This window comes from Labeo rohita, chromosome 22 (assembly GCF_022985175.1).
Source record: "Labeo rohita strain BAU-BD-2019 chromosome 22, IGBB_LRoh.1.0, whole genome shotgun sequence".
Lineage (NCBI taxonomy): Eukaryota > Metazoa > Chordata > Actinopteri > Cypriniformes > Cyprinidae > Labeo > Labeo rohita.
Genome location: NC_066890.1, coordinates 29,178,071 through 29,201,880, shown reverse-complemented (window position 1 = coordinate 29,201,880; position 23,810 = coordinate 29,178,071). Strand labels below are relative to the sequence as shown.

The following is a 23,810-nucleotide window of genomic DNA, read 5'->3' as shown; positions in this document are numbered from 1 at the left end:
AGCTCTTGGGGGGTTTGAAAAGGTACTTCAAATGTGGAATTACAACCGCCAGTAGGTGTTAGTAAGTCACAGTTAATTATTTTTAATTAATTAAGTGAGTCATTGCGATTGAATCGAATCATTTAAACGTTTGATTCATTCAGGAAAGAAACACCTTTCATGTTGTTTAGAGACGCAAAACAGTGCAGTGGCTGTGTTCGGTATGATTTTTGTTGGCGAAATAGAGCAAAAATAGGCTATGGTGTTTATAACTTAAGTCTCTTAATAATATCTTCTGGTTTATTGAACTGTTGTATAAAATCAATATTTGTGAACATCTGTCCTTTGTGAAAAACAAAAACGTGTGATACTGATTAACTATATGAAATGATATAAATATACATTTTCTGCCCACATATCCTGAATTTTGCATTTTAAATAGACTGAATCACGCAGTGAAAGAACGCATTCTAAATGAGCACAGTCAGTCTAGCTAGTGTTTAAGCACTCAATACACTTCTTATAATCAATGAAGCTGTCCATACACTGTATGATTAAAAAAAAAAAAAAATCTCACTTACATAGTTCGTACATCTGCACTTTGTTGCTTATGATGAGGGAATTCGCGAGTTCAATCTGAACAAAACTCCAGGTTTCAGCAATGATTGTTCTGAACGCCTCTGATTGGCCACTACATTCTAAGCTCAACAGAGTCTTGTGTGATTGGTTATAACGCTGTAAAAACGCGTAGAAATAAAATATGATTTAGCGTGATCAGGTCTAAATTTAATACAGCAATCGAATCTTTCCAAATTTCATTTCCATTTTCACTAGTTTTATGTTTTAAGTATTATATTTTTATTGAAAAAACAGGGGACCCCCAGGTATATATTTTGGGTGTTATGGGGGGTACCTTAATGCTTATGGGAGGTCCGGGACCTATAGTGTTTACATGTTGTGCTTCAGCTTTTGAGTACTTTTTGAATTAGTCTTAATTTTCTTACACAATATTGAAAATATAAGATCTGTCACACTATTTCACTGTTAAGAAAGTTGAAATAATGTTTTGTCATACTATAGTCACTTCTCACACATACACACACACACACACACACGTTAAAATATATTGCGCTCTCTCTCTTTCTCTCTCTCACACACACACACACTTCTTCTCTCTTACTCTCTATGCTGAGCCCACCTCCAATTCAGTTCAGTCCAATTCAATTACTTGAATTTATTTCAAACTTTATCTTTCCATCCCTGATAACTCTTCGGTCACACATAATCTTTTTTTTTTTTCCACATTCACAGACTTTTAATTACATTCCACAAATCTTGAAAAAAAAACTTAGAAATCCACACAATGAAAGTGATAACTTATTGATTTCAGACTATGGAGTCTTTCATCTTAGTTGTTGGGTTAATTTAGAAGATTACCGAGCCAAGAATTGCTCAGTTTTTGCCTTGAGGAGCAGAGAGTCTGAAATTTATTTGTACAAACTTCGTGCATCAAATCAGCACCAGATTAATCAAGTAAAAAAAGCGTCTCTCTGACAGGTGTGATAGACGTGCAGACCTTGAGGCTAGGGGCCCAAGGGAGACGTCAAAGAGAAGAGACACACCACAGTCCTGTGGATGAAAGATTTGAGTTTATCTCTCTGTGTGATTAAAGAGGCACTGAATAAGATGGAAACCTTCCTGAAAAATAGTCAGAAACCTGCTGAACCTGTTACATTTGAATATTATTACTGAGCACTATAGAAAAATTATGCATAATCTATACTATTTTTTTCTAAGTTTTTGTAACTGAAAGTGACTTGAAGTACCTCCTACACTGTTTTCTCATTTCTGAGCACTGAAGGTTATTCACTTTACAGACACTAAATTGTCAAAGAAAAAAACAAGTTGACATTTACATATTGATTTGTTTGTATATTATAGAATTCTACACAAACTACTGCTTTCATATTTGACTTTACATTGATAAGTGGTCTAGTCACATAAAAACTGGATGCTTTATTTATTTTCATTTTTTTAACTGAGATTGTTCACCTGTTCTTCTCATCTGCTCTGGCCTCATTCTGTCTCTCGTGACATCCAAATTGTGCTGAAAGGCATTTATGCGTTGACGTCGACCCGGCGTTGAAGACAGAGAGTTGTCCATTTCATAAGACGTACTTTAGAACATTTATTGGAAAAAGCAGCAACAAAGCAACCCCCTAAAATAGGCTGAAAGGCAATTCAACACAGAGTTTTATTGAAAAAGCACATTTGTTATCAAAAGCAATTTACGCACACTAACTTGTTCTTAGTCCATAAAAAATTACCTCAGCCTTCAGATTAATACCCATAAAGCAAAACGGTCTTCAAAGAGGGGACAAACACAAAGCAGCACTTTAGGACAAACTTGCTGAAGGATTCAAAATGTAAAATTCATGAATTGGAATGAGCGGATTTTGTATTATTATTCACCTCAGCTGTAGTGCAAAAACATGGGCAGAGCAGATGGTTCAAACTTCTAGTGATATACAGTGGAGTCCAAAAGTGTGATGCCACATCTGGGATTTTTTTTTTTTTTTTTTTCATGATATTTAATAACCTGTAATATGAAAAAAGTTAAATAGCTATAAAATATTTAACATTTTAAACCTGACCTCTTTAATTAATTTGTACTAACGCGGTCAGATTTATAAGATCATATTAACGGTCAGATTTATAAGATCATATTATTATTATTATTGTCACTCAAATTATGACAATATTTTTATGTAGATTTTATTCCACAACGCTCTGGAATTGATTCTGATTCGTCATCCAGGGGCCTGATATTTTCTATGGCACCGCTGTGTATCACTCCGCTCATCTGCTTAAATGAAACCGGCGCTACTTTTTCTCGCGCCTCTTACGAAAATTAACAATGGTTTTACAACCAATATAACCATAAAAACACAGTTACTATAGTTAAACCACAGTTTTGCTACACTAACCATTGTTTAAACAAGGTATTTGTTGTAAAACTGAGGTTATACAAATCAGTACGCTAAAAAAAAATACACTTTTCCACACTTTTACTATAGTAAAGCCATGGTTAATTGACAAACGCAGCTGTCGCCATCTTGCGTCTCAGTTATCGATTGTAGTAAAAAAATACCTCAGCTTTTTTATCTCAGAGCATTATTAATATCGTAGGAATATTGTTTCAGCATTCGTCTCGTTGCTAGTCCGATTGTTTTGTACGTTGTAGTGGACTATTTCTTCAAAGCGGAGATTTTAAGATAATATACAGGTAAGTTTATGAAATTAATTAATATCAGTATTTTATAGCCTGTAGCCTTGTAACAAGCGCGATAGTGTTCAGTCGGCCAGTTATTCTAGCAAAAATAATTATGCCTCGTTTTAAAAAAAAACACATTTTCGTTTGGACCCCACTGCATTTTTAGGAAAAAAGAAATATTATGCGCTTCTGGCAAGCTTAAAAATGAGAGAAAATGCATTTGCAGCATTCCAAATCAACAGATAAAATTGGACTTGTTATTTCATCCAAAGTTTGATAATATATAAATAAGCAGCTTTCTGTATCTCTTAAAAATTACTTCAGCAGAAAGAAGAGCTTCCAGCAATCTGTTAGCTGGCTCCCGTCTTCAAAAGCGCTGTTGAAGGAGTTTTGACAAATCCCCGGGTAAATCCCCTTCTGCCCTTCAAATATCATCAGCATGAGGACTCCGCCTTGAGCCACGTCGTGGATTCAAGGTCACTGTCGCTACATGCCCAGTGATGGGGTCTCCATGGTGATGGTCGTCATGCTGGTCTAAACTGTGGTTGTGAGATTCAGGGTCGTAATTGGTGAATTCCGGTCTCCTGTGAAGTCTTCCCAGAAGCGATGCTATCTCCGCCATACTTTTATCCTCAGAGAAGCGCGGGAGCATTTTGGAGTCTTCTGACACGGAGAACGGATGCTCGAGGGCGCGCAGCACGCGGGAAGAATGAACTGAAAGGGGTTAAGGAAAATGTAAGAAAGTGACTTCAAACAACATCTTGTGAAACGTATGTCTGTGCTATCTTTCTTAAACGCTACTTGATATTTTTGCACTTTTAGACGTTTAGAATATAGATGTAGACTCTCATTAGTTTAAGTAATGAATAACTGTAAATCTATGCACAGATCACGAAAGGATTCCGTCATCGTTTTAATCAAATTCCCGCCACAGTGTAATTTCCAAAACAACACCACATTGCATTTTGCGTTTAATTAGATTTTGTAACGTAACTCTAACGAAAATTACCATGGTTTTGTTACAGTAAAAGTGTAGTAACCACTACCATTTGTATAACCACAGTTGTACTACAAATACCATGATTAAACTATAATTAGTATAAAAAAAAAACATGGTTTATTTGTGGCTACCATGGTGTTTTTTTGGTTTTAACTGTAGTAAAACCGTGGTTAATTTTCATATAGGAAATTACGTTGTAAACATTTTGTTTTTGTAAATAAAATAACAAACTCCCTTTGACTTGCTAAGGCTAATTTCTGAGATAGCAGTTTAAATAGGCTACACAAAAATAGTATTTTCACACGTTTTGCTTCATTTGCTCATTGGAAATGATGCGGACTGAAAATATTATGTTCACAAATGATATTTAACTTAATTTCTCTTTAGTTTCTTCATACATGATGTCTCATATTTTATCTTAAGCATTTTACTGACATTATAGTCAACTTAAAAAAAAAGTGGTTGTAAATGATAGAAAACATTTTACACAAAGTTAACTGTTATTTCAATATTTATTAAGATTATAATATTTTTCTGTGTAGTTTTATGACAGATTGTATTCACATTTTGGAAATTTGACAAGGGTTAAAAATGTGTACATAAATGGCATTTGAAAATTTGCAAAAAATAATTTACAACAGCATGATTAAACTTTTGTTTTTGTGACCTTCATAGACTAGAAAATTGAAATCTGTTTTTACTAAACCTTTATGACATAAAAGCGCTCTAAGTTTAGGAAACACCCATAATACAAAAACTCTTTTTAATATATACAATCAAACCAAAAATGGTTTAGACACCATTTGGTACCAAAAATAATTCAGACACTTTGACCTGACCATGTTTTGCTTAAGCGTTTTTTTTTAAATTGGAAATGCGACCCTTTTACACCACAGAGTGAACAAAATTACGCATTGCTTGGTAACTGGTGAACAAAGTATTGATAGTTATGTAAATATTGTCATACTAACAGTTGTCTGACCTTTATATCAAAGTTATCTGACATTATCAAGATGAATTTGTGCTAAAACAGTTTAACTCTTGAGTTCTTGTCACATTTTATTAGCATTTTCTAAACTGTGAGAAAGTGAGAAATTTTAAAGGTGTCTGAATAAATTTTGGTTTGACTGTACATATTGTCAGTCCCTCATAATCAAACTCTTGACCTTGGTTTTGACTAGCTTCAGGTAGTAGAATGTGAATTTCTAGCTATTTTATGTCTGCGGAGGAAATAAACACAGACAGGTCACGCTGTGACTCGTTTTCCCCTTGTTCTTTTCTTTCTAAACTTCAACCATCCACTTCAAAAGAGCTGCGGTGCTCAACAGGACCTTAATCGAACAAGACTGTGACCAAGTGTGCCAAACTTTAACCATGACCTACGCTTAGCCTGCAGAATAAGAATTGATTCCCTTCAGAAACACTGACAGCTGTTTGATGAGGACAAATTACAGCTTTTCTTCCACGCCGTTGATTCAACGTGTAGGAAACATGACTAAGCTGTTTGCCATTCTTCCAGTCGTCGCTACCTCTCTCACTACTTCCAATAACTGTCACAAGGTTTCATTCCAAGCCTAATGGCTTGTCAACCATATGATACATTACACAGATTCAAGAACTCCTTGTTCTTCAAGCATGACATTTTCCTCAAGTTTGCTACGAGAGGATATAAAATAGTTCTAATGGGTTTTCCCCCTCAAGGACTGGATAGAAAAGATGTTTCAGCCAGAAAACTCACCTCTCAGTGGGCTGAAGTCTTCATGTTGGCTGACCTTGGTATCTGTGAAGGGCTTCAGATTGGGCAGCAGAATCAAGGTGAAAGACAGAAGCAGCACCTGAGGGACAGAAGCAGATGGAAGGCTTGAGCGTAGCAGCACGGAAGGCCATTAGTGAAGCACAACATTGAAGTAACAGCCGCTTTTGATGTATGTTCTCAAGTAGTTGTAGATTGGAGTTCCTTGTTACGTGATAATTTAGTTCCCCAGCCTCCTTCATGGTGAGGAACATTGGTGATGGCTTTAAGAGCATTTGTCAGTTAAAGTCTTGTGCTTATAAAGTTCACTTCCAGAATGAAAATTTCCTGATAATTTACTCACCCCCATGTCATCCAAGATGTTTTTCTTTCTTCAGTCAAAAAGAAATTCCGTTTTTTGAGAAAAACATTCCATGATGTTTCTCCATATTGTGGACTTAAATGGTGATCAACGGGTTGAAGGTCCAATTTGCCGTTTCAATGCAGCTTCAAAGGCTCTACATGATCCCAGCCGAGGAATAAGGGTCTTATCTAGTGAAACTATCTCTCATTTTCTTAAAAAATAAAAATGTATATACTTTTTAACCACAAATGTTCATCTAGCACTAGCTCTTCAATGCATTACGTAATTATGTTGGAAAAGTCACACGCGGTTTGTTCTTTTTCTGGGTTACCAAGCTAGGGATAAGGTGGAAAAACTCTATCTTATTGTCTCCTCCAACTTCAAAATCACCCAACATCGTTGTTTTACCTTTTTTTATGTAAAGGGCATTTGACTTTCTTTACATGTTCGCATTTGTAAACACTGGGTCCGTACTTCCGCCTAAGCCACGCGTGCGTGATTGCGTAGTCGAGCTGGTGCAAGATGAGCATTTGTGGTTAAAAAGTATATAAATTTGTATTTTTCTTTTAAAAATTATCAATCGTTTCCTTAGATAAGACCCTTATTTCTCAACTGGGATCGAGTAGAGCCCTTCGAAGGTCCACTGAAACTGCAGTTTGGACCTTCAACCCATTAGCCACCACTGTATGGAGAAAAATCTTGGAATGTTAATAAATCTAAATGAGTCTTGTTTCATCTTTCCCTCCTTACAGTGTACGGTTTGTTTTTGTTTTGCATCTTTCAAGGGAATTTTTCTTGGCACAGAATTTGGATTGCTTAAGGTGGGTGTAAGGCATTTGTTTTTTGTTAAAATGCTTTGGAACAATATTTATGAATCTGTGAATAATTGATTTAAATTGAAAATGTTTCTCTTATGGGTTATACATCTAAAGGCATAGATAATGTTTTCCAGACCATTCTTCAATAATTCATTGTAATCCAGTTTAACTCATTAAAGAATAATCATTTTGCAAACATGCTCCTTATTTTTCTTACGCAGTATAAATTGGTCTGTATGAATATATATATATATATATATTGAATATATATATATATATATATATATACTAGCACAGGAACAGTTAAAAAAGTTTGACAAGATGCAAAAATTTTCTTTTTTACTTTTCTGTTTCTTAGGTAAAACATGTACTGATAAATCATTCAAAAAAGACCAAGAACATGTTCTGAGTCCGTTTTGGTTTTGTGTTGATTTAAAGATGTTTGTGGTGAAAACACATCGACTTGCGCTAAGAAAAAACAGCGGCAAGTGCCAAAGAAAATGTGTATGTATGTGTGATTTTAAATGCCCAAAGCATGATTACTGCATGCCTGGATCTTTCATGTGCTAATATCACTTCTTTTAACCCTCACCAGAATGCAGGTCCCAGTCTGGGCCGGTTTGTTGGATCCATTCATGACTAGCGCCTGCAGCCGACGCAGTTGTTCCATCAGGGAGCTGAAATGAAGGAAGCGGGGTAAAAAGTTCAATTTCATGAGCCTGTATGGACTGTGAAGATTACCAAGTAAATGATTCCCTCACATGTTGCATTTCTCCAGCTGGAAGACTTTCCTCTGCAGCTCCTGGTTGTGCGCGCTGCACGCCGCCATCCTACAAAAACAGATTTCCCATAAGAATCATGTAAAAGAAAACAGGTCGTAATCAAATCCACTCTCAAGTTCACTCTGAGACACAGCGGTGAACTTCCACCTGGTATATTGCCAGGGCAGTTTGTGTTCAGTAGCTGCAAATTTCATCAACTCAGATTATGATTTTTACTCGACGCACGTAGCTTCCGCTTGTGCTTCATTTGTTTGATCGCAACAGTCGATACCTGCTCTCCAAGCCATCGATGTATTCTTTCTTCTTCTTCCTGCTCTCTTGGGCCGACTGCTTGTTGCGGATCTTTCGGCGGATTTTCTTCAGAATCCTTTCCTCGTACTTGATCACGGGAGGGAAGCAGAAACACTGAGCTACAAAGACAATCGGCTGGGCTCTACTATTGTGGTGTAACTGCCACCTGACCGTACCTTGGTGAGCGGGAACTGATTTGGCAGAGTCACTCCTTCCTTGACAAGTAGTCGTTTCTCATCCTCTGTGAGAACCAGCTCCTGGTACGACTGCTGGGTCACCTTTGTGGCCTAGAATATCAAACGGACATGAAAGTAACAAATCCAATCAACGTCTCTATGTGCTCGGATGGTCAGAAACCTATCGAGTTCACCTTTCATCCCCGCTCAGGTTCACCTTTTCCCTATTCTGCCTTGTGTGTTTTACCTAGCTTCACGCCTGAGTGCATACTCACAGGCTCTGGTGTGCCAGATAGCAGCAGGTCCTTGACAGTTAGGGGGAATCCAGTGGTCGGTTGTGCCTGTGGCGTTTCAGATGTGCGCTGCATCCCTCCAGCCCTCTCTGGGAAGAAGCCAGTCTCCCAGCCATCTGCAGCAACAGATAATACTATTTATCCTTCTTTGTTTGCGTGTGGAGAGATTCACAAAGCTCAGGAATTGGGGCTTATCCTCAGGACGTGTAGCGAAACAGCACACGATGCAGGGAATCAATAAGTGGGAGGCTAATCATCTGTGTTTACAGAGTCTTGAGTTACCAGGAAGGTTTGGTTTATGAATACCTGATACTCACTGAAATTAAATGGGAAGTTGGTGTCGAGATTGTGTCGCGCTTGGGATGCAACCACGTGAGGCTCCATAGTAGGGCTTGCGGTTGGCGGCGGGCTGTCAATGTGATCCGAATGAGGATCTTCGCTAATTCCACTGTCGCTGGGAGAGGGCGACCAAACTGGAGAGCCGGAAACAGAGTCGTACCCACCTAAAAGTGCGTTGAAGAAGTCCTCATTACCCTGGGCAGGCATCATCATCTGGTGATTAAAAATATGGTGAGATATTGAAATGGAACCCGATGATATTCTGAAGAATTTCGAAGAAATGTTTTTGTCCATTCAATGAAAGTCAATGGTGTCCAAATTTTGGAAACTGCGACATCTTTATTTGCAGCATTTACAGATATCACCAACTGGTGAATTGAGGATGCCGTGATCGGAGCTGTTTTGGTTGTGTCGTGGGATTCATATCATATTGTATATCATTGATGATATATGATATACAGTTGAGGTCAAAAGTTTACATACACCTTGCAAAAAATGTTAATTATTTTATCAAAATAAGAGGGGTCATACAAAATGTGTGTTATTTTTTATTTAGTACTGACCTGAATAAGATATTTCACAAGAGAAAAAAATAGAGTTTATAAAAATGACCCTTTTTGAAAGGTTTACATATACTTAATTCTTAAGTGTGTTGTTACCTGAATGATCCACAGCTGTTTATTTGTTTGTTTGTTTAGTGATAGTTGTTTATGAGTTCCTTGTTTGTCCTCAGTGTTGCCAAGTGCATGGTTTTCCCGCAGAATTGGGCTACTTTCATACTGTTGCCGCGGGTTGTTTTTAATGTAATATTTAGCCCCTGGAATGCTAATTTTACCAGAGGAACGCCACCAAAAAACATTTATTTTACCCCTTGTAACGCAATTTTTACTGAGGAACCTCCCTCGTAATGCAATTATGCTACTTTTGGGTTAGTTTTGAGTAGAAATTGGGCAGGTTTTGTTTTGAAAAACTGGCAACTCTGTTTGTCCTGAACAGTTTACCTGCTGCTGTTCTTCAGTAAAATCCTTCAGGTCCCACAAATTCTTTGGTTTTTCAGCATTTTTGTGTATTTGAACCCTTTCCAGCAATGACTGTATAATTTTCAGATCCATCTTTTCACACTGAGGACAACTGAGGCACTAAACTATTACAGAAGCTTCAAACGGTCAATGTTGCGTCAGAAGGAAACTCGATGCATTAAGAGCCGGGGGGTGAAAACTTTTTGAATTTGAAGATCAGGGTAATTTTAACTTATTTTTATGTTGTCTGGAAAACATGTAAGTGTCTTCTGTAGCTTCTTAAGGGCAGTACTAAATGAAAAAAAAAAATATGATATTTAGGCAAAATAAGAAAAATGTACACATCTTTATTCTGTTCAAAAGTTTTCACCCCCTGCTTCTGGAGCATCAGTGAGCTTTTGAACCTTTTGTAATAGTTGAATATGAGTCCCTCAGTTGTCCTCAGTGTGAAAAGATGGATTTTAAAGTCATATAGTCATTGTTGGAAAGGGTTCAAATAAACAAAAATGCTGGAAAATCAAAGAATTTTTGGGACTTTAAGGATTTTTCTGAAGAACAGCAGGTAGTTTAACTGTCTGGGACTCATGAACAACTGTCACTAAAAAAAAAAACAGCTGTGGATCATTCAGGTAACAACACAGTATTAAGAATCAAGTGTATGTAAGCTTTTGAACAGGGTCATTTTTATATTTTAAATTCAACTATTATTTTCTCTTGTAGACTGTGTGTAAACAACATTTATTTGCAGTGCGAAATCCCTATGATATGGACAAAAACTTTCTTTAGAATATCTTCTTTTGTGTTTTGCACAAGGAACAAAGTCAAAAAGATTTGTAATGACATGAGGGTAAGTAAATGATCATTTTCATTTATGGGTGAATTTTCCCTTTTGATATGTTAACATCAGAAGAACTGAAGAAACTTGGAAGGAGCCAGACTTACTTGAGGATCTTGAACTGGCCAAAGCTGATCGCTTTGTGGTCCCATAGTCTCATGCCGTAAGATGCCGTCATTCTTATCAAAGAGCAAATCGAGGAGTTCTAACCCTTCACCACCCTGAGATAGTGAAAATATTTGCTGTACGTATCATTTGTTCCCAGTGGGATTCAATGGAAAATACAAGACAGAAAATGGAGCAAAGCTCCAAAACAGTTGAATGCAAATGTTGAAACAAGAAGACGGAAAAGATAATTTTTCCATTTTTCTGAACTTTGCTCTGTATGAGATATTACACAGACAGGCTAGATAACATAGGCTACGTTAAATACTAATTTCTCATGCAAAACCAGTACAATTCAAAACATTAGGACCTACCTGGTCCGAATAGTGCTCCATTGTCGTGACCCAGGGGTAACGCAGTCTAAAATATCCTTGAAAAAAGGCCAAAAAATGGGACAAAACAAAAATATCTGTCTATCCGTACTTAGTCTGTGTCCCTCTGCTCACCCAGGACAAAGTTCGAACTCCAACGCAACAATCAGGTCATCATCCTCAGGGCTCCATTTGATTGGCTGTTCTTGGGATGTAAGATAAAAAAAAAACATAGGAACACCCTGGAGAAACAGTGCAGTTTGTATTTCAACCAAACATATTTCCACTTCTGCAGTAGACTATATAAAGTAAAAATCTATAGCATTCATAAAATCGACTCCATGTAGTAAAACTAAAGTCATATCAGGTAAAGTGCATCAAAAGAGCAACCTCACATCTAAAATATAATGGTGAAACCTTGTTTTTTTTCCCATTTACTACTAGAAGTTATTATTTTTGCACATATTGTCCCCCAAGAGTGTACTGCACTTCCCTGGAAGTTACTTTAGTGTTTCAGTGCGCTCACAAGTAGTTTCAGGCATTTGTTATGGGAAAACACATGATGCAGAGCCAGTTCAAAGATCGTATTTTCTCTGTCTGAGGTAATTTGACCTTTCACACAGTTCTGATAATACAGAAACACATTATAAACATTAGAATCAGTATTACTATTTTTACATTTTGGATTTATTTTTATTTATTTATTGTTTTTGAATGGTAAAGATCTGTTTCTTGACATCTGGGCTGTTTTGAATCATGTATATATGCATATATGTAAAATACTTTTGACTCATTTTTATTTAGTTTTTAATAATTTGAATGAACCATAATTCTGTTATTAGTCAAACTGCTTCTCAGACTTCACCAGACTATTATTTATTGTATTTTTGAATGGTAAGGATCTGTTGCCATCTGTTATTTTTACAATTAGACTTTGCCTACCTTAGCCTACTGCTTGTCTGTGTTGACGAGATTTGACTGTTGTGTACGACTGAATTTTTAAAATCCATTTCTGAACCTGTTCTTGACGTCAGAGCGGCTTTGAGTCACGCAGGAACAACTATCAGCTCATCAGGCACAGTGTGTCTTCTCTTAAAGCAAGTATATCTCCATCTACTCTTATTTCATCACCTGCCACACAAAAGTTTGAAGCTGAACAGGCCCATCCAACTTCGAAAGCTATCGTGATTTACGAGAAATCATCTATTGTGTAGACTGCAGCTTTAAAAAATCATTTCTCATTCTCAGGGTAGATCTATCGTGCATCAGGCTTCGTTGAAATTTACCAGAGGCGTATCTTTGCTTACACTTAGTTAGCAAGCGAAAATTCAGTCATCAATTAAGGCAGAGTGTCATTTGTATGCAGGGAAACTTTAAACAGGCATTAATGGCACCGTCGGATTTAAGTTATGTCCACTGCGCTTACTCACCATCAAAGTTAGCAGCGTCACGCACACGGTTCAAAGCACCAGCCGGTGTTTTACAGAGCACTCACGTACCTCTCCACAAGAGACATAATTAGACGGCGGAATTCCTACATGGAGTGTCAATTTCGGGGAAAGTTTGAAGGAAAACTGAAGGACGGATGGTTTTCCTGTATGTTTTCCCCTCTTCTTCAATAAGTCAATGTCTTTTTCTTATAAAAGCATTGTTTACACAGGCGAAAGCCATTCTGAAACATCACAGTTAGATAAAAATCAATGGCAAATTACGAGGCTTCGAATGTGATGCACAGATTTTTCCGCACCGTTTCTATTAAGCCCTAATCACTCGGGCAAGGACACCTTTGCTGCTTTACAAGTAACACTTTTTCCACATTTTACACAACATTTTAAGTTACTGAACTTAAATTTATACAATAAAATGACATTCTGTCATTAATTAGGAAGCGAAGAAACTGTTAAATAAAGTTATTTTTGTTTACTTTGTGCACAAAAAGTATTCTCACTGCTGCGTAAAATTCCGGTTGAACCACTGATGTCACATGGACTATTTAAACGATGTCCTTATTACCCTTCTGGGCCTTGAACGTGTCAGTTGTGTTGCTGTTTATGCAAGGTCAGAAAGCTCCTGGATTTCATCAAAAATATCTTAATTTGTGTTCCGAAAATGAACAAAGGTCGTACAGGTTTGGAACATGACACGTTTAGGAACGTTTTGAGAGTAATGTTAATACAATGTTCGTTCAAAGAAATGTGATCATTAATACTGTTCTCAAAACATTATTTATACTTCGTTTATGGAATGTTTTTTTTTTTTCGAAACGTTTCAGTTGGATGTTCGTCTAACATTTTTTAAATGTTACTACTTGTTTCAGAACATTCAAAAAACATTCTTATAATGTTTGCAACATGATCAAATGAAATTGCATAACTAAAAAAAACTTTAACATTTTGAAGAAAACATGACATTTTGAATATTGAGAACATTGAAAAACTGCACACTGAGAACATTCAAAAATTACGTTTTCGTAACTTAATTGGAATGTTAGCAAAACTTAACACATTTTTTTTAGTTGTAATGTAATATAAAACCCTAAGGCTACGTTTACACTAGTGTGTTTTAGATTTAAAATGCATAACTTTTGATACAGTTACGCCTGTCGTTTACACTACTCTGGCGTTTTCGAGACTTGAAAACGCTGTGGACCCCGGTGCAAATTTCGGTGATGTGTTTCAGTTTAAACAGACTAAAACTGAGACTTTTGATGTGTTTCAGTTTAAACAGACTAAAACTGAGACTTTTGAATCATTTACATTTTAAAACGCTGTTTTAAAACAAAAATGGCATGGCTGTTTTCAACACTCAAAACAGAGACTTTCAAAAACGCTTCAGAACCTGTTTTAGTTTGTAAACTCCGTGGTTGTGTTTCAGTGTAAACAGACTAAAACAGAGATTTTTGAAAACGATGGCATGGCTGCCCACATTCGCTCTGCATATCCTTGATGACGGTCTAAACAATAACATCATTATGAATGGTCATGTGACATGCATTTTCGGATGAGTAGTGTGGAACAGAGATTGTTTCTGAAACGCAGTGAAAACGCCAGTGTAGACAAGGATCGTTTTCATTTTAAAATGCTGTTTTAAAACAAAAACACACTAATGTAAACAGGGCCTAAGTCTATGTTATATAACTTTTGTTACGTTTATGCCTGTCGTTTACACTGCTCGGCAGTTTTTGAGACTTCAAAACGTTGCAGACCCCGTTTTAGTTTGAAAATTCCAGTGTTGTATTTCAGTGTAAACGGACTAAAATGGAAACTTTTGAAAACGATGGTGTGGCTGCCCACATTTGCTCTAATGTAAACGGGGCCTGAGGCTATGTTTACGCTAATGCATTTTCGTTTTAAAACGCATAACTTTTGCTATGGTTATGCCTGTCGTTTACATAACTCCGGCATTTTCAAACCTCAAAAACAGAGACTTTCAAAAATGCTGTAGACCCAGTTTTAGTTTGAAAACTCTAAGGTTGCATTTCAGGCTACATTTATATTAGTGCATTTCTGTTTTAACAGGCATAACTTTTGCTACGGTTACGCCTGTCGTTTACACTACTCTGGCATTTTCAACCCTCAAAAACTGAGACTTTCGAAAATGCTGCAGACTCTGTTTTAGTTAGAAAACTTTGGGGTTGCATTTCAGTGTAAACGAACCAAAATGGAGATATCTGAAAACGATGGCATGACTGCCCACATACGCTCTGCATATCCTTTAAGATCCCATATAAACAATAACATCATGCTCATTATGAATGGTCATGTGATGTGCGTTTTCAGTTGTGTAGTGTGGATGGACATAGTTTCTGAGGCCCTGTTTACACTAATGCGTTTTAAAACGGGGTTTTAAAAGGAAAACAATCCTCATCTACACTGACGTTTTCACTGCGTTTGTGAAGCGATCTCAGTCTACACTACACAACCGAAAACGCATGTCACATGACCATTCAGGCTGCATACGTCATCAATGATGTTTTAATTTAAAAGAAGTAACCGTAATAAAATTGACTGTTATTCCTTGGGGTTAAAATCATGATCGCTTTATAGCCAGTGACACTTAAAAGTACTTAACTAAGAATCAGCGGCAGCAACCATCATGCCATAAATGCGCCGACTGAAAAAAATAGATATTTTCAGCTCACTTCATTTATTGACTGATACTTTTGTGCCACTCAGACGGTTTGAAGGCTCATGCGCCTGACCAAGTTGCTCTTTTCTGTCACTTTGATTTCATCTCAGACTGATGGTGTCCTATTGTGTCACTGTCAAAAACCGTCTGTTCTCGGTTCGGTTAAAATGGTTGCATTCAGTGAACCCATGACCTTGGCGTGTTTGCAGTCTCTTCTTCCTCTCGCACACCTCTTAACAACAGTGAAGATTGTTGTCGCGCAGACGGTAAGAGCACAAATGCAACTGTATACTTTTTTTCTCTACTTCACATGCAATCCGCGTGGGCACTGTAGCCATCTGGATGCACTGGCCCTACGAACCTGTAGAATAGCCTGCAAGACAAACAAAAATAGAGCACGAAGTGTTTAGAAATGACACATTCTCGCTCTGAAGTGCAAAATCTGTCATTATAGTTGAGTGCATGCATCAAGCTGCTCTTATGCCCTTGGCTTCAAAGCAAATGCATGACCTGAGCCAAAGCATGCAATGTGCTGAATTACATATTCAATCCAGTTGTAACGTACTGTTTATCTGCAAGCTTTGGCGGGTTACAGAAGTGCCACTGAATGCCAATCTTGCAGGCAGGACCAGTTCTACAGTGATGTTTGAGGGGCATTAAACTCCCTGAGAATAAAAGGTCATTGATGAATAAGGATGTCTATGATTATACGAAGGTGAAATCTTTTAAAATTTCAGTTTGTAAAGTTCTTAGAAATGTTTTTATACAGTACTGTGCAAAAGTCTTAAGCCACTAGTATTTTCACCAGCTAAAAAATGGTTTAAAGTGAGTTATTTCTAATTTTTGCTGTAGTGTGTCAGTAGGAAACATCCGTTTACATTTCCAAACATTCTGTTTGCCATTAATTGTAATAATCTAGTGAGATTTTTGTTTGCACAGGCGGTCTGACAACAGCCAGTGCTCCACACAGACATCTGTCTCTGGAGTGACATGAAGACACAGAAAAACTGAGACAGACTAAATCCAGAAGAACTGTTTCAACATCTCCAAGATGTTTCAAATAACCTATCTGCAAAGCTACCAGAAAAACTCTGCATAAGTGCACCTAGGGCAAAAGCTACTTTAAACGCAAAGGATGGTCACATCAAATGCTTATTTATTTTAGTTAATAGAAGTTAATTCATAAAGAAAATCTATTTATGACATTGTTTTTGACAGCATCCTCATTTTATGTGCCTAACTGCCTAAAAATGTTAACAGTACTGTAGCTTTGTAGGTGTAGGTCTCTTAAAGCATCTTGGAGATGTTGCCACAGTTCTTCTGGATTTAGTCTGTTCTCCGTTTTTTCTGTTTCTTAAGACAGACTGGATTGAATGATGGAGAGATCAGATCTCTGTTTGCACAAGGAGTCTGACAACAGCCTGTGCTCCATACAAAAATCTCACTGGATTATTATAATTAATGGCAAAATGAATGTTTAGAAATGTAAACTGATATTTCCTACTGACACACTACAGCAACAGACAGACTTTAACTGACTTTAAACCATGTTTTAGCTGATGAAAATACTAGTGGCCTAAGACTTTTGCACAGTACTGTACAAATTGTATACATTTTCAAAAAATGTTTACACTATTTTCAAAAAGGAGTCACTGTAAGTGAAATATAAGCTTAATCTTTATTTTGAAGTTTTCAAACATTTTCATAAATTCCATCAATGTAATGAAGGTTTTCTTTTCTTACACGTACTCCATTAGACCCGAACAGATACTGACCTTTCGCAAATATGTCAAAGGTAGATTTCAAGATAAATGTTTTGTGTTTTTCCTGTCACGACAAAAAACTCCCTCCTGCATGTTTGATTTGACAAGACATACACTACCAGTCAACAGTTTTTGAACAGTATTTTTTTTTTTTTGTCAAAAGAAGTCTTCTGCTCATCAAGGCTGCATTTATTTTATCCCAAATACAGCAAAAACAGTAAAATTTTTCAATATTTATACTATTGAAAATATCTGTTTTCTATTTGAATATATTTCAAAATGTAATTTATTCCTGATTTCAAAGCTGAATTTTTAGCATCATTACTCCAGTCACATGATCCTTCATAAATCCTTCTAATATTCTGATTTGCTGCTCAGAAAACATTATTAGTATTATTCTGATAAAAACAGCTGAGAAGAATTTTTTCAGATTTCTCTAATGAATAAAAAGTTCAAAAGAAGAGCATTTATCTGAAATGGAACTCTTTTGTAACATTATAAATGTCTTTATCATTACTTTTAATCAATTTAAAGCGTCATAGCTAAATACAGGTATTAATTTCTATCATTTCTTTCCAAATAAAATAAAATAAATAAAAATAACTGACCCCAAGCTTTTATAATATAATATAGTGTATAATGTTATAAAAGCTTTTTATTTCAGATAAATGATCTTTAGATCTTTCTATTCATCATCTTGAAAAAAAATGTGTACTCAACTGTTTTAAATATTGATAATAATAATAATAGAAAATGTTTCTTACACAGCAAATCACCATATTAGAATAATTTCTAAAGGATCATGTGACTAAAGACTGGAGTAATGATGCTGAAAATTCAGCGTTGAATTCACAGGAATAAATTACATTTTTAAATATATTCAAATAGAAAGCAGTTATTTTAAACAGGAAAAATATTGTACTGTTTTTGCTGTACTTTGGATCAAAAAAATGCAGGCTTCAGCTGAAAATCTTACTGTTCAAAAACTTTTGACTGGTTGTGCACTTACTGCATACTGTTTTTCAACAGCATACCGAAGGTATAGCTGACAAAACGTCTTTCTGAAGAATTTTAAGCAGGCAAAACCTTCATAAAACAGTTATGAAAGAGCCTCGTTTACATTCACGTTAAATTCAATATGGCCTAACCTGATAAAGCAAAGTAGATTTACCCTGCGTCCCAATGTGCATACAATCCACCCTAAATCCTATGTGATACTAGTAAATTTCAATACTATTTAGGGCAGATAGGGTGGATATGCACATTGAGGCTTTGATTAATTCCAGCCAAAACACAGAAACAGTATCACCGTTAATAACAGGCTACTAATGGTGCATTATCTGTTAAATATACACCCCATCCCATCACCGTTAGTATTAAATTTCCCCCACAGTTCCTTGCTATCCAATCACAACCGCATGAGAGACTTATTAAGTGATTGAGAGTGTGTAAATCAAAGTTTGAAAGTCTTTAGAGAGGTTGTAGCAGAATCTTTGTGAATTTAGTAATGAGGCGCCACCTGCTGGTTGAATGTCTATTTGATTCTGAATCGATATGAAGGGAATAAGTTTAAATTATCAGATTCTTTCATTTTGTATAATTTCATGTGCCTATTTACTGTTATTAAATTATATGTTATCGTATACCCAGCTCACAACATTTTCTGTCATTCCTCAGACAGCAATCAGCATACTACACCTTTAAATGGGAGTCGTGGCTCGACGTCATCACGTACAATACGTCGCTGCGTGCTTGATATATATTCATGAGAGTTGAACTCCTCGGTCTTTTACCCGCCTGTTTCTCAGCGTGTTGTGTGGTGTAAAACGGAGTTCAGCATTAAACGAATCCAAAAACATCGGGCAAAATGGTAAGTCGTAGATGATGGTGTTTACACTATGCGTTAATAATCTTCTAAAGTTTGAATTTTTATCACGATTTAAAGGTTTAGAGTTGGTGAATTTGATTTAGTAGTGAGGATGCTGTACAAGACACTTCTGAAACCCTGACCAGTATATGAATTAAATTCTACCTAGTCTAGAAGTTTGTGTGACATGTTAGATGAATTGATCATCATTTTTAATACATTGTTTGCAGTGAAATGATAAACAGATGTCATGGTGCACTTTATACTTTGCTTTTTACCCATTGTGCTGCCTGGCCTGGTTACCCTTAATTTATTAAGCCTTTCATGCATGGTGTCCACATTTGTGGACAGTTATTTAACTCCATTTAGAGTGATATGTCAGTATTTTATAAACTAAAATATTTGAGCAAAATGTAGTTTTTATTCAACAAAAACCAACTGTCCAAGTATGTGGACGTCATTCAACAGTGGAGTCAAATTCCATAAAGTCTGATTTCTGTAATCTGCTAGTATATCTGTTCAATTTTTTCCAAAGATGCTATAAATTATATTTTATTATAACAAATATATCAACATAAAATGTATTATTATAACATTAAATGGCCACTTTACACATACATATGGAGACAGATTTGCATTTTGCCTGCCAATCAAGTACAGCACAGCTCAAGGAGTTAGTACAGAATAATAGAGAATATCCCAGAGGACAGTGGAAGTAAGATAAGGATGAAAATATAATAAGATCTTAATATCAGCAATTTTTGATTTGATTTTATGATTTGCCTATATTGCTAATAGGTTTCTGCATATATGTAACTACTGTTATTGTTCCACTTCCTACAATATGTGTTTTATTGTTATTATATTGTAATATTATTGTTTTTAATAACTGAACTGATATAAATAGCATAACATGCCATTAAAAAAACACATTATTACATATTGTCAGCTGTGGCTTTATGTCCCATTTTTCTCCTTTGTTCCATGATGTCAGGTAAATATTTTTTTAATAAAACTGAATTTTCAGGATTTCAATTTTAGCGTCATATTAAAATAATAAAAAGAATCATAAAAAAATCTAGATAATGTTTTCCATAATGCATGCATGAAAGGGTTAAAGTCTATTGTCAGCTGTATTGATTCTCACATGTTGTGTAAACAAGACAGTTTTTGTAATATTTGCCTTTGCACATTGTTTTGCAGTTGTTTGTTTTTGCAAATAAAATTTTGAACACGTTAACGAGACTAAGATATATTTAAATGTACAGTAACATAACAGGATTACTGTATATTACTTTATCAATGCTGTAGAGTTTAATTTTTCATGCCCCCTCATGGGTGCTGCCATTTTGAGATCACATGACTACATGAGCTCTTAGTGTTACTAGTCATTGAACTAAAACACAATGTACATTTTACTAAAACAAACCAGAACTTTGGGTGTACTGGTAATTTCTGCTTGTAAACCACAGAAAAAACTTGTGGAAGCTGCTAAATCATAGAGAAGGACTCCGTAAGCAGGAAAAAGCACAATAATTTGACAAACTAAAGTTAATAGGTGGTAGAGATGCGTACGAGCAGTATTACTTAAGACATTAGCGTAACTAATGTCTAATGAACAGAACAAACACGAATGTTGTCAAGATTCTTGCCCTGGAAATCCTGGTTCAGTTTGAACAAATGCAGGTTTTTTGTTTTTGTTTTTTTTTTTTCCCCCCCACTCTTCTACTTGATTTGTCTATAGTACTCAATGTTTTTCCCAATCCGACCAATTAGTACAGCCCAAAACATGACCATATCTGACCATTTTCAGCAGTAATAATCAGCAAAATATGTGAGTTTCATTCGGTTCAGTGGCATTGTTTATGTTCAGTGCCATTGATATGGCCAGTTGATGTGTTGTGAAAACACTCTATAGTCTAAAACCATTGTTTTTTTGGCACTGAGTGCACATTTAGGTGAAGCGTATTTTAAGTATATTATTTTGAATGTCCTGCTTTTCCTCCAGGTGGATTTCACAGTAGACCAGATTCGTGCCATCATGGACAAGAAGTCCAATATCCATAACATGTCTGTTATTACGCACGTCGATCACGGCAAGTCCACTTTGACAGTCTCTCTAGTGTCAAAGCTGGTAGCATCGCCTCAGCCCGTGCCAGAGAAATCCGCTTCACAGATGTGAGGAAGGACGAGCAGGATTGTTGCATCACCATCAACTCGCAGGCGATGGTGTTCACTGATAATGATTTGGCCTTCATTAAGCAGTGCAGAGATGGCTCAGGCTTCCTCTACAACCTGATCGACTCCCCTGGGCACGGTGACTTCTGCCTAGGAGAAAAAGCTCCCTAGGACTTTTGCCCAACTCATCCTGGACCCCCTCTTCAAAGTAAGTAATCTGCACTATGAGTGATAATATTATAGTTGCTTTCCAAGCCATTAATGATGATTTAAAATTTCTTCACTTTGACCTGATTACCTTGATGAAAAATTGAGTCTGATATGGCCGTTGTCAATTACTTGCCTTGTAATTGCCTTGTGCATATGGATATTTTACGAAGCTATAACTTTTCCCACTATGTAGATATTTGATGCCATCATGAACTTCAAGGAGGAGGAAACCGCTAAGCTGATTGGAAAAACTGGACATCAAATTAGATCCTGAGGACAAGGAGGGCAAGCCCCTGCTGAAGGCTGTGATGCGCCGCTGGCTGCCAGCAGGAGAAGCTTTGGTTCAGATGATCACCATTCACCTGCCCTCACTAGTTGCTGCTCAGAAGTACCGTTGTGAGCTGCTTTATGAAGGACCTAGAGATGACGAGGCTGCCATGGGTATGTTGTAGGTCTTGGAATATACATGAATGGAGCTAGGAATTGCTTTTCTGGACTGCAAAATTTAGCTCCAACTCAAATTAGACACACCTGAACCAGCTAATCAAGCTCTTACTAGGCATACTAGAAACATCCCAGTAGGTATGTTGAGGCATGTTGGAGCTAAACTGTGTGGGACACCAGCCCTCCAGGACTGAGTTTGGGTGCCCCTGACCTAGAGTGTCCTCTCCTGTTCCTCTAAGGTAGGGCTGGACAACTTCAGTCCTGGAGACCACTGTCCTGCAGAGTTTAGCTCTAACCCTAATCAAACACACCTGCTAGTAGCTTTCTAATGATCTTGAAGATATGGATTAGCTTGTTCAGGTGTGAAGGCCACCTTCTTGAAGAGTTTTGCTCCTGTAAACCTTCCTGGAACTTTCGAGTCTTGAAAACCTTTATGAAGGCCTTGAAGCTGGTGTGTTTAATTGAGGTTGGGGTTGGAGCTGAATTCTGCAAGAAGGTGGCCCACCAGGAGCAAGACTGGGCACCCTTGGATTAGTTCAGGGGTGCCCAAACTCAGTCATGGAGGGCTGGTGTCCTGTAGAGTTTAGCTCCAACTTGCTTCAACACACCTGCCAGGAAGTTTCTAGTATGCCTAGTAAGCACTTGATTATGTCATTCAGGTGTGTCTTATTGGGGTTGGAGCTAAACTCTGCAGGACAACTTCAGTACTGGGTTTGGGCACCCCGATTTAGTTGATTTTTGTGTCTTGGAGCTGTTTCTAAAAGTGTTTGTACTTTTTAGGGAGTCTTGTGCAAGGAGAACATACATGGCCTTCGCTTCGACCTTCATGATTTGACCCTGCACATTGACGCCATCCACCATGGTGGTGGTCAGATCATTCCTTTACGCCTGTCGGCTCACAGCTGAGCTCAGGCTTTTTGAGCCTATGTACCTGGTTGACATTGAGGTAGGCAAGCAGTCATCTGTGCAACTACAGTTGGTGTTTTCTACCATACTTTTAACTTTATGTCATCCACTTACAGTGCCCAGAGTCAGTGGCATCTATGGTGTACTGAACAGCAAGCATGGACTTGTATTTGAGGAGTCCCAGGTTATAGGAACACCCATGTTTGTGGTCAGCCTACTTGCCTGTCAATTAATCATTTGGTGAGTGAATCAAAAAACCTTTTGTTGTCTTCTCCCTTTAGTGTATTTTAAGTTGCAAGGCCTAAACTTGTATCCTTACACAGGTTTCACTGCTGACCATTGCTCCAACACATCTGGTCAAGCTTTCCCACAGTGTGTGACCAATGGCAGATCCTTCCTGGAGACCCCAAGCCTGCCCAGATTGTGGTTGACACTCAAAAGCGCAAGGGGCTCAAAGAAGGCATTCCAGCTTTAGACAACTACTTGGACAAATTGTAGATTTGCTTATAGTGTTGCACTTATCTTCCTCCCTCATAAAAAGGGACCAGGCAAGAACACTACAGGAGATTGTTTACATTAATTCAAACAGTAAAATCAAAACTTGACCATTGCTTTAAGATGCCACCTCTCATCTGTCTCATGAACCAACAGGCAAATGGTGACTTTTCGGAGTCAAGTGTAATGAATTGCACTATGTACATAACCTGTATACTAATACACATGGGTATTCTGTGTTTAATGCAATATCAGATGATATTAACAATTTATGTCAAAGTAAGAAATGTATACTTCTTGAAGACTCATGTTTTGTAAGCGTGAAATATAAATCAAACTTGATCAGCAATGTAATGTTTCTGCTTTTTTTTGTGTGTGTGCTAAGTAGTTCCATCCCTCCTGTTTTTATTTTTTCCACTTGTGCCACATTAAATATGCCAG

General features: G+C 37.0%; 1 protein-coding gene, 1 non-coding gene and 1 pseudogene across 2 annotated transcripts; 2 read left to right on the top strand and 1 right to left on the bottom strand.

Moving 5' to 3' along the window:
- Positions 1 to 2,543: 2,543 nt before the first annotated feature.
- Positions 2,544 to 11,534, bottom strand: creb3l3a (cAMP responsive element binding protein 3-like 3a). Its single transcript, XM_051095496.1, has 10 exons — positions 11,382 to 11,534; positions 11,010 to 11,123; positions 9,027 to 9,261; positions 8,692 to 8,825; positions 8,417 to 8,527; positions 8,221 to 8,327; positions 7,929 to 7,997; positions 7,760 to 7,844; positions 5,992 to 6,088; positions 2,544 to 3,967 (listed from the first exon to the last, which is right to left on the bottom strand). Exons 1-10 carry the CDS (start codon positions 11,400 to 11,402, stop codon positions 3,678 to 3,680), a joined length of 1,263 nt encoding a protein of 420 aa, XP_050951453.1. The 5' UTR covers positions 11,403 to 11,534; the 3' UTR covers positions 2,544 to 3,677.
- Positions 11,535 to 15,673: 4,139 nt separating this feature from the next.
- LOC127153381 (elongation factor 2-like) lies at positions 15,674 to 23,718 on the top strand (annotated as a pseudogene).
- On the top strand, positions 21,572 to 21,636 carry LOC127154251 (small nucleolar RNA SNORD37). Its single transcript, XR_007825466.1, has one exon. It is a non-coding gene; the product is annotated as a small nucleolar RNA SNORD37 (small nucleolar RNA).
- Positions 23,719 to 23,810: the final 92 nt, after the last annotated feature.

Bases quoted from the DNA above. Each gene is read 5' to 3' on its own strand.
- creb3l3a (XM_051095496.1), bottom strand. From the start codon at position 11,402: ATGGAGCACTATTCGGACCAG. The intron at 8,528-8,691 runs GTGAGTATGCAC...TTGATATTCTAG, and splicing joins TATCTGGCACACCAGAGCCT to GCCACAAAGGTGACCCAGCA. The intron at 7,998-8,220 runs GTATCGACTGTT...CTGTTTTTGTAG, and splicing joins ATCGATGGCTTGGAGAGCAG to GATGGCGGCGTGCAGCGCGC.